This window comes from Erpetoichthys calabaricus, chromosome 2, assembly GCF_900747795.2.
Source record: "Erpetoichthys calabaricus chromosome 2, fErpCal1.3, whole genome shotgun sequence".
NCBI classification, from domain to species: Eukaryota; Metazoa; Chordata; class Cladistia; order Polypteriformes; family Polypteridae; genus Erpetoichthys; species Erpetoichthys calabaricus.
In genome coordinates, this window is record NC_041395.2 from 68,671,435 (window position 1) to 68,686,895 (window position 15,461).

The window sequence follows — 15,461 nt, forward strand, 5'->3', positions numbered from 1 at the left end:
ATTTTGCGTCTGACTTCAGCAGCATTGATGGGGAATGTGATAGCAGGCTGTTTGTGCTGATTGACACACATGCAAAACAAAGAAGCTGATGAAGAGGTGTGAAGGAATTTAACGTGGCCCAGCATTACGACTTTTTTTTGTAGGCTGCAGGGATTCTAGTGTTAATAGAATGGCATCTACTTTATAAAACATCTATATCATTTTGTGAATAATAATATAAAATAATCAAATATTGGTTAATGTTATTCAATAAGGTTATTTGTGTGTTATGAACCTCCATGTAGACACCCATCAAATAAATTCTTAGCCAAATTTATTCCCCTATTGGACATTTGAAATAACCTTGAAATTGTCGAAATCAAAGATATAGTGGGAAGACTCATGTCTTTCTATAAATCTACAAGTTAGATATATCGTCACTTGCAGTCATGTTAATTAGTCTCATATGTCCTGACAGTCCTCAGAGAAAAAGGAAGCATTTTAAAATGAGGATCTAGAGCTGATGCTTGTTGACAGAAGCGTTGAATGAATGGAACATAAAAGAAAAAGAACCAGCCAACGTGACTGGTAACGCCGCTATTATGCAGCTACATACTCAAGTCAGCTGCTTTGAAAGTTCCAACAATTGCCTGCCTGATATGCTGAATGAGGCGGGTTGCAAACTTTTCTCACCATAGCAGTACAATTAGCCAAGTGCTTAAAGAGAAGCAGCATTTATTGGACTTGGCAAAACACAGCACTTTGGAAATACTAGAAATAGTTTTTGGAACAACAGCAAGTCATCTCAGTAGCTCTGTGTGTAGGTAGCGAGGTTGCTCCCTTTGTGATTGTCTTGTTTGCTACCCTAGATGGTCAGCTGTCACATGTTAGGGCTACTTTCTCCACTGGCCTGAGAGACATGGTGAAGCTTTCCTTAAGATCATCATAATGCCTAGGTACAATAACCTCACTTAGTTGCTTTCTGGTTGGTATAGTATACTTCAGTTTAACAACCTGCATCATTTGTTGAAATCCCTAATTTTCAGCAGCAATGTAGGGTCTCTTATCTTTACAGATAAAAACTGCTATAGGCAAGAGGCGAATTAAACAGAAGCTTGGAGCTACCCACTGTCTCCTGTGTAGATTGTGTAGGCTCTACTTGTTTAGATGTCAACTGAGATTGTTTATGAGTGATGTCCGGATAAATGATTTTTCAAATTTGTTGTTACAGCAGTAATTAATGTCTCAGTTGCACAACTTACATATGGCTTTGCTTTTATCCAGTTCTTTACCAATGCACCGTTTTGAATCTGTAGTAAGTCCACACATCTGATTTAAGTGTCTAAGAGACTGATTTCAGTTTAAGCGGACACACCATTTTGTGTGAGATAGTAAAGTGCTTTTACTCAGCAACACTAACCATGAATGTAAATATAACAATCAACATATGAGGGGTATGGCAGGGCGTCAAAAGCTCAATCTCGTTTGAGAGGATCTTTTTTGGAAATACCTTTCTTTTTGATTATAATAATAATAATAATAATAATTCATTACATTTATATAGCGCTTTTCTCAGTACTCAAAGCGCTATCCACACAGGGAGGAACCGGGAAGCGAACCCACAATCTTCCACAGTCTCCTTACTGCAAAGCAGCAGCACTACCACTGTGCCACCATTATGTAACATTCTCAATGAAAAACAGAAGATTAAACTTTTTTTTTTCTTGACCTTCCCAACAGAAAACTGCACAACAGGAAAAAGATTTTCATCTGTTGGTTTAGTATTACTTTACTTAACAGTTCAGCATTAACAGGCATGGATATTTTAAATTGTTTAGAATATCAAATACACTGTATTCACCATGTTTAATATTCTTATAGTTGACATTGGTCATTATTTTTATAACTGTATCAGAATGATAAAATTAGCATGATCTGTGTGATATATTATCCCAGAGAGCAAAAATCATGCAATAGCACCTCTGCAAAGAATTAGTAAAATTAAAGGCTTACACTTAGATTTTCTGGTTCTAGAATTATTTAAATGTAATGTCCATTAAGTTGTTCTCTTGGCTTTATTTAATGATGAATCATTTTAACGTTACTTGAAATGTGATCTGCATTTTAGAAGTGGAATTAAATATACACATTTCAATATACCATTTTATTTATATATATATATATATATATATATATATATATATATATATATATATATATATATATATATATATATATACATAATAAAATAATCGACCAAGTCGCCCGACCATGGGGTACGCACGACAGAGCCCCGCCCACCAACTCTAACCCTCCTCTTGCGTACACCCTCGCTCTCGAGGCATGAGCAGGCAGTGCACATGGGGTACGCAAGACAGAGCCCCGCCCGCCAACTCTAACCCTCCTCCCGCGTCCACCGTCGCTCTCGAGGCATGCACACTGCCTGCTCATGTGCCTGCCCCCAACTCCTCACCAAACACATCCACCCGCCAACTGTAACCCTCCTCCTGTGTCCACCCTCGCTCTCGAGGCATGAGCAGGCAGTGCGCATGGGGTACGCATGACAGTGCCCCGCCCGCCAACTCTAACCCTCCTCCCGCGTCATGGGATACGCATGACAGAGCCCCGCCCGCCAACTATACCCCTCCTCCCGCGTCATGGGATACGCACAACAAAGCCCTGCCCGCCAACTGTAACCCTCCTCCCGCGTCCACCGTCACTCTCGAGGCATGCACACTGCCTGCTCATGTGCCCGCCCCCAACTCCTCACCAAACACATCCTGAGTCGCTTTGGTCTGTGCTACAGTCCACATGCACCTCTGAACCACGTTGACTGTTCATTTTCCTAACATGGCCACTGCTTCACATGTATTTCATGGAAACGACTCTTCTTTCAAGGTTACACAAATTCCTGCATCAGGTAACTGTTTCTTTCTATCAGTCGGATATTTCTGGAAAAGTGTCATCAACGAAACTGTTGCTCTCGAACTTCGCAACATGGCTGTAACCTTTGTTTGCCAACATTGCGATAACTTCGGCGACATGCTGTCCGTTGTTCTTAGTCAGTCTGCTCAACAATTATGCTGACTACATGAATACTTCCAGAGTTTATGGTGGCGAGGCAGAAATTGTGGCAATATCCCAAATACTTCCAGCTACTATCACCATTCATTTCTGAGAACGTCCTTCATTCCCCGAAGAATTTCTTAGCAGTCTTACTCCCACTGGCATGCCTCTGCATAAACTCAAAATTAAAATTGGTTCAGTCGTCATGCTTCTCAGAAACCTCATGCCAGCAAGAAGTCTCTAATGGCACTAGACTGACAGTTACCAGCATTCACCGCAATGTACTGGAGTGTAAACCTATCGCAGCTGCTACCTCACAAACTGTCCTTATTCCCCAGATTTCCCTGACCCCATCAGATTCAAATTTACCTTTTACTTTTACACACAGACAATTTCCTGTTAGATTAGCCTTTGCAATGACAATAAGGCACAGGGCCAAACTTTCAAAAAGATATGCCTGTGTCTGCCAAAATCAGTTTTCAGTCACGGACAATTGTATGTTGCTCTCTCCAGAGTTCTATCTTTTCATTCACTCACAGTCGTATTCTCAAACCCACCCCATTTGGACAACTGTGTCTTTCACAGTGTTCACCCATCAATAAATAATTATGCGGTGTATACTACGTCGCGGGTTGGCTAGTACTATTAATTTGCAGTATTACCATGTATTTATAATAATGCCTCTTCCAAATGAATTTCTTTTATTGATACTTGTCATCCTGATTACCAGTTTTGTTTATCTGTCATGTAATGAATATTGGCTTGTAGCTGGCGATTTGAATATTTTTTTTTACTAGCCAACCCGCGGCGTAGCATACGCCGCATAATTATGTATTGATGGGTGAACACTTCCTGAACGACACAGTTGTCCAAATGGGGTGAGTTTGTGGATACCACTGTGAGTGAATGAAAAGATAGACCTCTGGAGAGAGCAACATATAATTGTCCATGACTGAAACCAGGATCGTCTGTGATGAAGAAGGCCACGCTGGTGAAAGTTACTTCGTTGGTAGGGATAAGTTGTCAGTACTTGTAGATTAAGGTGTAGCGAGTCTTCGTTGTTGACGCTTAATATAGCTTGCGTACTGAGATGTTCCGGAGTCACAGTTGAGAAACACTTTGCTAATGTCTTTTAAGCACAGGGGAAAAAGTGAACATGTGAAACATCCGTAATGTAATAAGCCACCAAGAAAAGTAACATTGCAACAATGCTATCTACGACCCGATCTCTGTAAACAGAAGTGATAAGAAAATCGAGCCTGGTGTATTCTTTAGCTGCATCGGTGAAGCAGGTGAAACGCTAATGAAACCGAGGCACAGGGCTTACTGGTTTTTAAAGACTGCTTCCTTCATTGTGTTTTAACCTCAGTTTTAAAAGATTGTTTTAAGGATCTCATGGGATACCCCTCGCAAACTGTTTTAGACACTGCATTCAGCAATTCACAACCGCGACAAACGTGCCTCTTCTTACATGGTCCTGCTTTGGTGGGCGGGGAAACATTTTCCGTGTTCCTGCAGGACCATCTAAGAAGACACATGTTTGTCGCAGATGCAAATTTCTGTATGTAGCTTGTAAAACAGTTTGCGATGTTGCACGTGGTCGTGCGTCGTAACCGATAAGTCATCGTGGCTCAGAGCTGCATGTGGACTGTAGCGCAGACGAACAGAAATGACGGCGTGTTTTCCAAAGGCGTCGTGTCCGAGTTGGTGGGCGTGGCTGTGCGATTTTTCGTCGTATCCAATGATCTTAGAGTTGGTGGGCGTGGCTCCTTCCTGCGTGCTTTCATAGGTGTCTTGCCCTCTCTGGCGGTGGCTTAGAGAATCTATATATGGCTCCTTCCTGCGTGCTTTCATGGGTGTCTTGCCCACTCTGGCGGCGGATTAGAGAATTATATATATAGATGCTTACTTGGCAGAGGTTGATAGTAAGATAAAGAATACACTTCAGGTAACTCTGCTGTCCATCTGTCTTGGTTGAGATATCAGTTACTGTATCTTAGATCTACTTGTAGTGTAAAAGCTTTTTTAAAGCCAAATCTATTTTTTGGTGTCGTACAGTAACCCATTAAGGAATGGGTGTGAGATAATTAGCTATGTAATGGAAAAATAATCTATAGATAATTATTGTACTTTGTGTTTATTGTACATAAAAGCATAAATTGTCATGTTCTGCCAAATCACTTATTTGTGCAAATGAATACTTACTTTTTTTATCTTTGCTTCTGTTCAATTACAGAAATGAGTGCTTTGGTTATCTAAGCCTGGTGAAAACAAATGCAGAATAGTTGCAATGATCATTAATGTGGTCTGTCCTAATATGAATAATTATTCCTGAACTTGCTTAGCCATGCTTTGGAAATGAACAGGGTTTTAAGGCTCAAACCATTGTACAACTCTCCACAAAACAGCTTCACTGCTTCTTCAAAGCCCTTTGTCTACATGGTGCTGTTTAACCTTCTATGCATTACAGTATTACGCTCTATTATTCTAATCAACTGCTGTATATGATACAAGTAACAAAGAATATCATGGTATTTTCAAATTTTATTTTATTTTTTGTGGAATTATTCTTGAATTATGTCTTGAATTTAATTTTTTTTTTTTTTTTTTTAGGGCGCCAGAGATCATTTTGGGATTACCTTTTTGTGAAGCTATAGACATGTGGTCACTGGGATGTGTGATTGCAGAGCTTTTTCTTGGCTGGCCATTGTACCCTGGAGCACTGGAGTATGATCAGGTATTAATTTTAAAGGATAACAACTTTTTAGAATGTATTAAAGACTAAAAAGCTCATTTGACTGTTTAAATGCATCATAGTACTAAGAAGTTTCTACAGTCTGCAATTTAAAATTTCTTCTGTAAAGGAAGATAATCTGTAGCAGTAATGTGCCAATTCAGAAGGGAACCTGTAGATAAAGGCATAGCAGAACTGTTCTTTTGAGGCATAATAGAAATTGGTAAATGTTTTGCCTTGTATACTCATGAATAAGCACATGTTCTACTAATTGGCAAAATACTGATCTGAAGTGTATAATGTGTGAAGACTGAAGTCCATATATCAAAGAAACACTGTCACAAAAGGTATAATAAAACTTGTGCCTTTATTCAAGAATATAACCAAAGAAAAAGAAATTATTCAATTTATATGTTGCTGTCAATGAGTAAAAACCGAAGCTCAAATATCAGTTGACAGAAAGTCAACTCTCTTCTTGGCTGGTGGTGTGGTAAGAGCCGCTGCCACATAAGCAAAAGGTTGTGGGTTCGAGCCTAGGCTTTCCTCATTTTGAGGAGTTAACTGCTATTATTATAATATAATAACTTACATTTGATTTGAGTCTGTAACACCTAGTGTAAAATTAGGCTTCAGGGATTCTAGTGTTAAGGAAGAAGTAAATGTGGTATGCTGGTTAATTGCAGGGCAGATCACATAGCCAAGGAGAAAAGAATGTGTTGAATGCAATCCACTAGTGATGCTGTATGAAGTTATGCTGGGTTCAGTTGAAGGGAGAAAGAATAAAGTAATAGTTTTAGCCTTGGATTATTTATGAAATTTTTTTAACTCTATCACTAATTTATTGATTTATTTATTGAAGATTTTTTTCCACTGCACTCTTTGGACACTGTTTGGTTTAACACTTGCTGACTGTGTGTGTCCTCATTTGTCATGGTCATCCTAGGGTATGTTAACTGTGGTTCAGGATTCAAGAGGTTCCGTGAAGTAACTAGGCAGTGTGGACCTAACCTGGACAGTCATACCATCCACATATCCAGTTTTGCCTTTTTCTTTGTACTTTGAGAGGACAGTATGGAAAGAGTCAGGAACTCAGCTCTTTGTTGACATTTTGAGAAGCCTGTTGCTGTTATGTTTTTTTGAATGGGTAAAACTGTCTGTGGGAGCCATGTACTTGTATAGTTTATTGGAACCCATACACTTTGAGCACATGTACGACAGGCGACTCTGTTGTGCAGTGTGAGTAGCTGCTTGCTCACGATTTCTAAAAATACAGTGTATGCCCACCATAACAGAATCCTAAAAATAAAGTATCAAGTCTATTTTTAATCCAGATATTTGCTATAAATGTTTAAAAGCAGTGTTCATACTGCGACTCTATGGGGGCTTGCTTTCAAGGAAAGACATGGAAAAAGGGGAAGGATGTTATTTACTTCCCTACATATTAATTACTAAACATAAATAACACAAAAATTGTTTCTGGTCAGTTTCATGAAGGCTCCTATATAGATTTAGTATTCACTAACAAATGCTAGCTAATGAATTGTTCAGTTTTTCATATAAAAGAACAAGTAATGCATGTTTGTAATGGATTATATTTTGTAATTAATAACTCTATAATGTGTTTGCATTTTTGGTAGTTAATGAGTAATGTAACTAAGATACTTTTACAAGTAACCATCCTCAACACTGTTGGCACATGGCTTTAGTTAATTTCTTTATGTCTGTGGTTGTTGTTTAAGTTGTAGTGTCATAAGGAGGAACAATTTAAGATCTCTCCTGCATTTTTGTTTTTACATCATTTAATCACAATTGATTTAACTATTGGTTTTAACACTGATTGTCAGGGGGGAAAAAAAAACCTCTTCAGCAACAAAATGAAAGCATATCTCTTTAAATTAGTCTTGACTAAATATATTTAAATTGTTAAACATAAGAACAATTGGCTAAGTATGTACTTTATCTCAGTAGATGTACCTTTTTTTTGCTCATGCTGTCTGCTTACATGGGGATCACAAATAAATAGCTATTTTCTAGTTCAGCTACAAATTCTCATTTTGGATTAGCCACACAAGGTCTTTAACATTGTTGAGTTCAAGCCATTCCTATGTAACTTCACCTTTATGTTTGGGGTTGTTGTCTTGCTCAAAAAAAAAAATCCAAAAATCTTCCAAAATCTTGTTTCAGAGTCTCCAACATGCCTTATGGCCAACTCTAGGAAAGCTAAGAGATTTTTTTCAAGAGTAGGTTTCTTTTTGGCACACTTGCAAGAGGCAGATGTTATGGAAGCACTTGGCATCAGTTTCTATATACACAGTCTGTCCCATCTCTGCAACTGAAGCTTGTTACAGAGCTGTTATAGGTCTCTTGGTGACTTTCTTCACTGGTGCCCTCCTTGTATGGCCACTCCATTTTTGAGGATGGCGTGCTGTAGGCATATTTAAAGCTGTGCCTATATTTTTTTATGATTGACTTAACTGTATTCTGAGAGGTATTCAGTGCCTTGATATTGACTAGAATTTTCTTGTGTCCATCCCCTTATTAGTACTTTATTACTTGTCACAGAAATGTTTGCAGTGTTCCTTTGTATTTATGCCCTAGCTTTTGACCTGGAAACTGACATAATCTACTAGTTGGACTGTCCAGATAAAAGTATATTTGTAATGCAACCACTTGAAACCCCTTGACTACTCACAGGTAATTCATTTATTATGTAACTTGTAAGACCAATTGATATTTTTAGGTGTGTAATAAGTTCTTAGGCAACCATTTTGTGTTTAATAACTAATAAGTTCAAGATTTTTTTTTTTATTTTGACATTTAAGTCTTTTTCTTATGATCCGTCTCAAGAAAGTTTAATTAAATCCCCCTAGGTTTGGCATTGTGAAAGAGTTAAATATGAAAAGACCACTATATGGGTTTTTTTGAACAAGATGAGCAGAGTTGTGGTGTTGGCTGAGAAATGGACTGAAAATGCAGGGTGATAAGTTATTTTCTCCCATAAAGGAAATGTAAAAGTAAACCAAGAAAAGGCTGCATGTGCAGATTTGTCTTTTGCACATTACAAATTTGAAATAAATATCTATATCCATGGTTACTTTCATTTTTTTTATTTTCGGTGATTGTACTTCGAAATACTGATATATCAAAATATCCTTTCTTAGTAAATATCTACTGGACAAGATCTCCAATTCTGCCATATGTCAGGCCTTTAACTAAACAGAAAATTGTATTTTTGTTGACGAGTGAGTGAGTGAATCAGTCAATCAACTTTGCATTTTTTTTAGAAAGGTATAGAGATATAAATAGATATGGGACACTATAGGTGAATTTTTTTCCTCCTTTTCTCCTATTGGCCAGTTAACATGAAACATTTATTTGTGATTCAAATATTATCTAACATTTTAACTTGTATATGAAAGTTTAATAATTTATTGTGGAGTCGTCACATTAAAGATCTAATTTCTGCTGTAAGTGTTGATGTAAACGTTAGTAGCCCACAGAATGTTGAAAACAAATTTTTGTGTTCAAAAGAAATGTTTTGAATATGAAACATTGTGTTTCCAGTCATTAGTTGTACTAGGGTGTTGTACCGTGTTAGCCATTATGAATGTAGAGAAAAGCCAAGCAAAGTGACACCTTTTATTGGCTAACTAAAAAGATTACAATATGCAAGCTTTCGAGGCAACTCGGGGCCCTTCAAGATTACATCTTGCCTGAAGAAGGGGCCTGAGTTGCCTCGAAAGCTTGCATATTGTAATCTTTTTAGTTAGCCAATAAAAGGTGTCATTTTGCTTGGCTTTTCTCTACAGTCATTAGTTGATAGTCATTTTAAAAATATAAGGTATCATTTTAAAAGAGAAGATTCAGGACAAAGGTTTTATTAGGTACCAATGAGTGTTGTATGGTATTGCTGAGCATTTACAATCTTACCTTGGAGTCTGGGTCCATTGTTGTATGTTGTGGTTTTCTGTTAATTTTTTTTATTTTTTTTTTTTTTATATACTTTAGACCAATTTCTTCACATTGAACTAGGAGAAAAATATGCATTGTATCAGTGCAGCTCAGAAGATGGATGTTTTATGAGAAACATCAAGTTTTGATATATTTTAGTTCATTGTACATTTAAAATATTTCTTCATAATGTAAATCATGTAACAATTTCTTTTTTCATCTTTATAGATCATATTAGCAATGAAGTTGGGTGACTCTGACTTACATTTTAAATTAGGAAGTTTATTTTGCAGAATTGTTTTTAATGCATGCTTTTCGGCATCACCAGTATATGCTATACATAATTAGCCTGTTTTACTAAGGAAATTAAACATCAAGTTAATTTGTGTTATGTTTTTTTTTTTTTTTTAGTTTTAATATTAAGTTGAGTAGGAGTAGCAAAAGAATCCTTAAATGTCAGTATGAAGAATGCTTTCTGAAGCTTGTTATCAATACCGTGGTGCTAGAATTGCAATGTTTTTGGGTTTGCTGACCATTAAGCTCTTGGGTGCCAGGAGTGGTTCTTATTACATTGCACCAGCAGAAAATATTTATACTTCAGTGCAGGTTAACATTGGGTGTACCCTGCTTTCATCAGTTGGATTAACGTTACAGACAAATGAGCATTACATCTTGTTACGATCATTAAATTTAGTTAGGAAAGGAGATTTTGATTTTTTTAATACATGTATATAAATTTGTAACAGTATACTTTGTACATTTTAATTAAGTTTGATTTGTCTTGTATTATAGAGAATTGTAAAATTATTACTTAAAATTACATGTTGGTCATTACTGCTTTCTGGATGTTTTCAGTTATTTTCCTAAATTTCTTGACATTCCTGAAAGCATAGGTTTACACACATTGGAAATTGTTTAAAAAGGAGGAGGTTGTCTCAAAATATGCACTTAAGAAGTATGTGTGCACATCACTTTAAAATAGTGCACATCATATTAAAATAACAGCTAAAGTTAGAAACTTGAAAGGAATTAATAGCTATAATGAAGAAAGGCAAATGAAGAACCAAGCAAGACATTTGCCCAAGGAACAATGTTGTTGTTTGGTAAAGTTATTAATTCTCTGCATCTTATAATTCCATGTTTTTACTTTTTGTCTGTCTGTCTTACTTACTGATAGGCCTTGCTTTACTAGAGCACATTATTCCTCCATTTAGGCAATGAAAGGCATAATTTTTGTAGTGTGAAGTAGGGCTGATCTGATATATCATCCATCAGTGATTGGCTGGACATATTGTTGATGTAAATAAACATCATTTAGCTCCAAACATTTGCAATTAAATCTTGCACGGCCAACAAGAAAGCTGTCATGTGCTCATGTTCACAGCAGGAGGTGTATGAGATTCCCATGCTTAGCTAGTTTAGCAGGAATGTGTTGTAGTTGAGGTTAGATAGGTGAAACAGCTAGTTATTAGTAGTAATCTTAAGCATCTTTTCTCCCAAGGCCCAACCAAAAAGATAACGGTATCACCTATCGGCTGATTTTACTACTGGAAAAAAAAAAAAGACTCAATCTGTGGTGGGTAGAAAGGCCAAAAATGATATTTTCAGCTGCCTGCTTTTCTAACCTTTATGATAATGTATTTGTTGTACTCCATTATATAGTGTATTATGGTAGTTGACCCAGCACGTGTTTTTTTTTTTTGTTTTTGTATTTTTTTTTGGTTTTTTTGCAGCAAACATTCTGCAGTGTAAACAAAGAGCAACATGTTAGAGCTTGTTTTATTAGGGGAGGAGAGGCAATTGGTATATTAGCCTTGAATAAACTGAAAAAAGTAAGTGGAATAGTTCTACTGTATCATTAGACTATCGGCATGAAAAGCTACTTTAAGGAATTCAGACCTTTATTTTGCCCTTTAAATTAAAATGGACACCGCTTGATTTACGGTCGTTACCTTTATGGCACTATCACAGAAACTTACAGATACAGTACTCCAGATCGCTGCCTCATTCTTTATGTAGCGCACGGTTCTTTCATTAATGCCTTAGTGACGCACTTCTGCAGCATAACGTTTTAGTTTCCGGAGCAAATCCAGTAGTTCAACCTTTTCCTGGAGTGTTTTAAACTTCTTCTGGCACTTAGGCTCAGTGCCAAAAACTTTAGAAGGTGCAGGGCGTTTTGGCGACATCTTGTGTGTTTAGGAATAACAAAGTGAATACGATAACAAAATGAAAAACACGAGGACACTCAGCTGGAGACGTGTCTCAGGGCAGCAGTCAATCAGCAGCAAGGAAATGAATAATGCTCTCGGATTGGCGACTTTCACCATCTAAAACCGTGTTTCCCTCCGCGGTTTGCTTCCTGTTCTCTCTACAGCACAGTATTGCCACAAAAAAAGCCATAAAAAATTGCAGAGGATGTTTGCGCTTTACGCTAACAATTAATAGTTAGGTTCTAAGGAAAAATCCGAGAATGACTGAGTCCGTGAACCCTGAACCACGACTTCGCGGGGGTCTACTGTTTAGACAAATTTGAAATTGCTGCTTAGTAAACTTTTTTTTTTTGTAGATTTGTACTGTTTTATTTGTTGCTGTGAGTTATGCAGCACAAGTTTTGGTAAGAAACAAGTACTACATAATTAAAATGGTAATCCATATTTTATAATTACGCCTAAAGAATTAGAAATATCTAGTTGATACACTGAAGGAAAAAACACCTGTATAAATATGGTAAATGTATATTTTAACAGCAAATAGCTGTACTGAAATTAATGACTTAAAATGATTAAAATGAATAAATGCATGTACATTTATATTTCAGCAGGGTTTAATTGCCAATATTAATTGAGTGTGTGTGTGTGTGTGTATGTATATATCAATATGATATGACGGCTTTAATTATGAGAAGCATTTTTTTCTTTTATGCTGTATGTATTTTGGAAATATTTTTGTACATATTAGTTAAAATTTCCTCATAAATACTTTATTTTGATATTTTATGGTCACTGAATAATAAGCCTACAAAATTTCAGTTTAAATAATGAACAGTTAACATCTCTGGTCTATATTTTAATTATAAAAATACACTATTAAAGGAAATACAACTTCTTTGTGTCTGGTTATGCTGGAGATTAGTGTGAGATGTTTTTTGTTTAAAGGGATAAAGAAAAAAACGAGCTGCATTGGAATCGGCCGATCAAGTAACATTAAATCAGTGATTGGTATCGGCTTTAAAAATCCAATCCGAGCATCCCTAGTATCACACTAGTGTGTAGTTAGAATTTATCAGTTTCACCATTTTTGCACCAAAATGTTTTTAGTAAACATTACTGTAATGAGAAGGTATACTTGATGTAGAATGAGCTCACCTTCATCTTCCCCTCATAAAATGAATCTCATGTCATTTCTTATGTTGTTTCAGTTTCGGCCAAACATCATATCTCCAAGATCCACATAACAACCATCAAGTGCTGCGGTCATAATATGGGTTGTTTTTGTAGCTGTGGGACATGGACACCCTACATCTGTTAGGTCCACTATGAACTCTTCTATATTTCAGAGAGTTCTTGGCTAAACTACACTTTCAGATTGTGTAGTAGGACAATGAACCTAAGCATACCAACAGCTGAAGCTTTTTCAACAGTTGAATAGATTAAAAAGAAAATCTCTTTGCATAAGCAGATGTTCTCAAACGTAAATGATTAATTGTAGTGGACCAAAATTCCTGATATGATATATATGTTTAACATCAAACCCTTGACCCTTTTATTGCCTTATTCCCTCATAAGCCTGAAGGATGAGGTCCTAGGTAATTAAGCTGGTAACATTTGGTATATTTTCTATTAGATCTTGTGTATATTACTTAAATATGGCTATGCTTGAATAACACAATTTTCCTCTTTCAGAAATAAACTATTTTTATATACAAGTCTAAAATAACATACAATGGCAACACACACAAATAAAAAGGCAGAGTTAATGGTGCTAAAGATGGTTCCAGAAGCTTATTTTTTCACTTAATGCTTAATTAAAATTCCTTTATTTGTTTTTTGTCAGTTGTCACTTGTAGGATTAGCTTCAACCATTCTCTTAGCTGCCACATGTTTTGCCTGAAAGTAAATGTTTCTTTTCTGTTCTTCTGAGATTATCCACTTAATGCCCTTTAGCGAAGGTTTCTTGCAGCCATCATTATTTAAAGTAAGCCAGTACAGAGTGAAGTGTTAACCATTTTACCATACTGCCTACATCAGGTCTACTCTGAGGTCCACCTGAGTTGCAGATCATCTCACTCAAGGTCAAGGAAAGCCCTGGAACTTGACAAAAGAACCTCATTCTTTCAGATATTACCCATAGCTACTAACTGCAGAGGCAGTGTGACTTATAAAGCTTTGTACTTCGTACTCAGAGGTTGTGGATTCAAATCCTGCTTCTGACACATTACCTGCCTGTGCTCCAACTTGAAAACCAAAAAAAGACAAATTTAACCTTGTGCATTGTAAATGTTGTAAATGCCAGACTTTATTGCATGTCAGATTATAGGTGCTGATGGGCTTGTAGACCGCCTGGTTAATCAGTAGATTAATATGCGGATTTTTTGGCTTCAACCTTATGGGACTGGTATAGTGTTTGTAAATTTACCAGAGATTTCATGGTAGTTACTGTCACCTTGCCTGTATTAGTCCTATAAATCATCTTAGCATGCTTTTAGATTAGTCTGAAAAGGCAAATAAAATATGATCTGCAAATGGTAGAGGTGTAACCCTTGAGATTATAAACTGGAACTCAATATCCTCCCAAAAATTCCTGTACTTTGATAACCTACCCATTAAAATCACAAAGAAAGAAAAGATGTATCATTGGTGGAGTACAATGCGTTACTAATAGGACTTATGAATTCCATTTTTTCTCAAATTCTGTTTTGTTTCCATTTTCATTTTTTTTTTTTTTTTTTTTTTTTTTTATTTGGTGATTTTTGAGTTCTGTTTATTTTCTATTACATAAAATTTACAGCACAGTATAGGTTAAAAAAAACTATTCATTCTTTTTAGTTAATTTTTTTTAAATGATCCACTTAAATTGTATTTAAAAGAAATCCTGTACTAGGAGAAAATAATTTCTGGTGAAACTTTCTACATTAATTATCCTAAATATTTCACTTAAACCTGATGTATTAAATTAATTTAGATGTTTCATAAGTTAAAATTTGAGTCCTTGCAAGACTTAAAAATGTAAACACATCCTTTAATATGAGGTGAAACTTAATTGGCATAAAACATATTTTGCCTATCTCTGCCATTTTAGGGACATGTTAAAATGCATGATAGTCAAGCACTTAGATTTTTTTGGTAGGTTTTGCAGATTAACTAACCATCTAATTCTTAGGCCAACTGTAGTCTGAACATTTACATTTGAACAAAAATTAAATAGCTGACCTAATCCCAAAAGTGTAAGTGTTTTCACTGTTAAAACTGTTAAAGAGGACATTGATAGTCAGACTATATATGGTATTTTAAGACCTGTTTAATCTGTCAACTACCTTTCGGTTGTAACTTTCTCCTAAACTTGATCACAAAAAAATGTAATGATGTTTAATGGTATTTTTATTTTTTCCTTTCTCATGATTAATACAATTAATGTTGACTTTGGAGAAGATGACAGTAACTACTTTTGTTACTCTTTGTTAGAACTGGGTGTCATGCACTGTCTGTCTTGTTTGTGAATGCAGAATCTTATC

General features: G+C 36.0%; 1 protein-coding gene across 4 annotated transcripts in view; it reads left to right on the plus strand.

The window, feature by feature from the left end:
* The window catches only part of LOC114645956 (homeodomain-interacting protein kinase 3-like), a 163,360-nt gene that overhangs the window by 100,066 nt on the left and 47,833 nt on the right, over nt 1-15,461 (plus strand). For all 4 annotated transcript variants that reach the window (XM_028793889.2, XM_028793892.2, XM_028793891.2 and 1 more), the window contains exon 3: nt 5,659-5,782. In XM_028793889.2, coding sequence (XP_028649722.1) covers nt 5,659-5,782 — 124 coding nt within the window. The remainder of the gene's footprint in view (nt 1-5,658; nt 5,783-15,461) is intronic.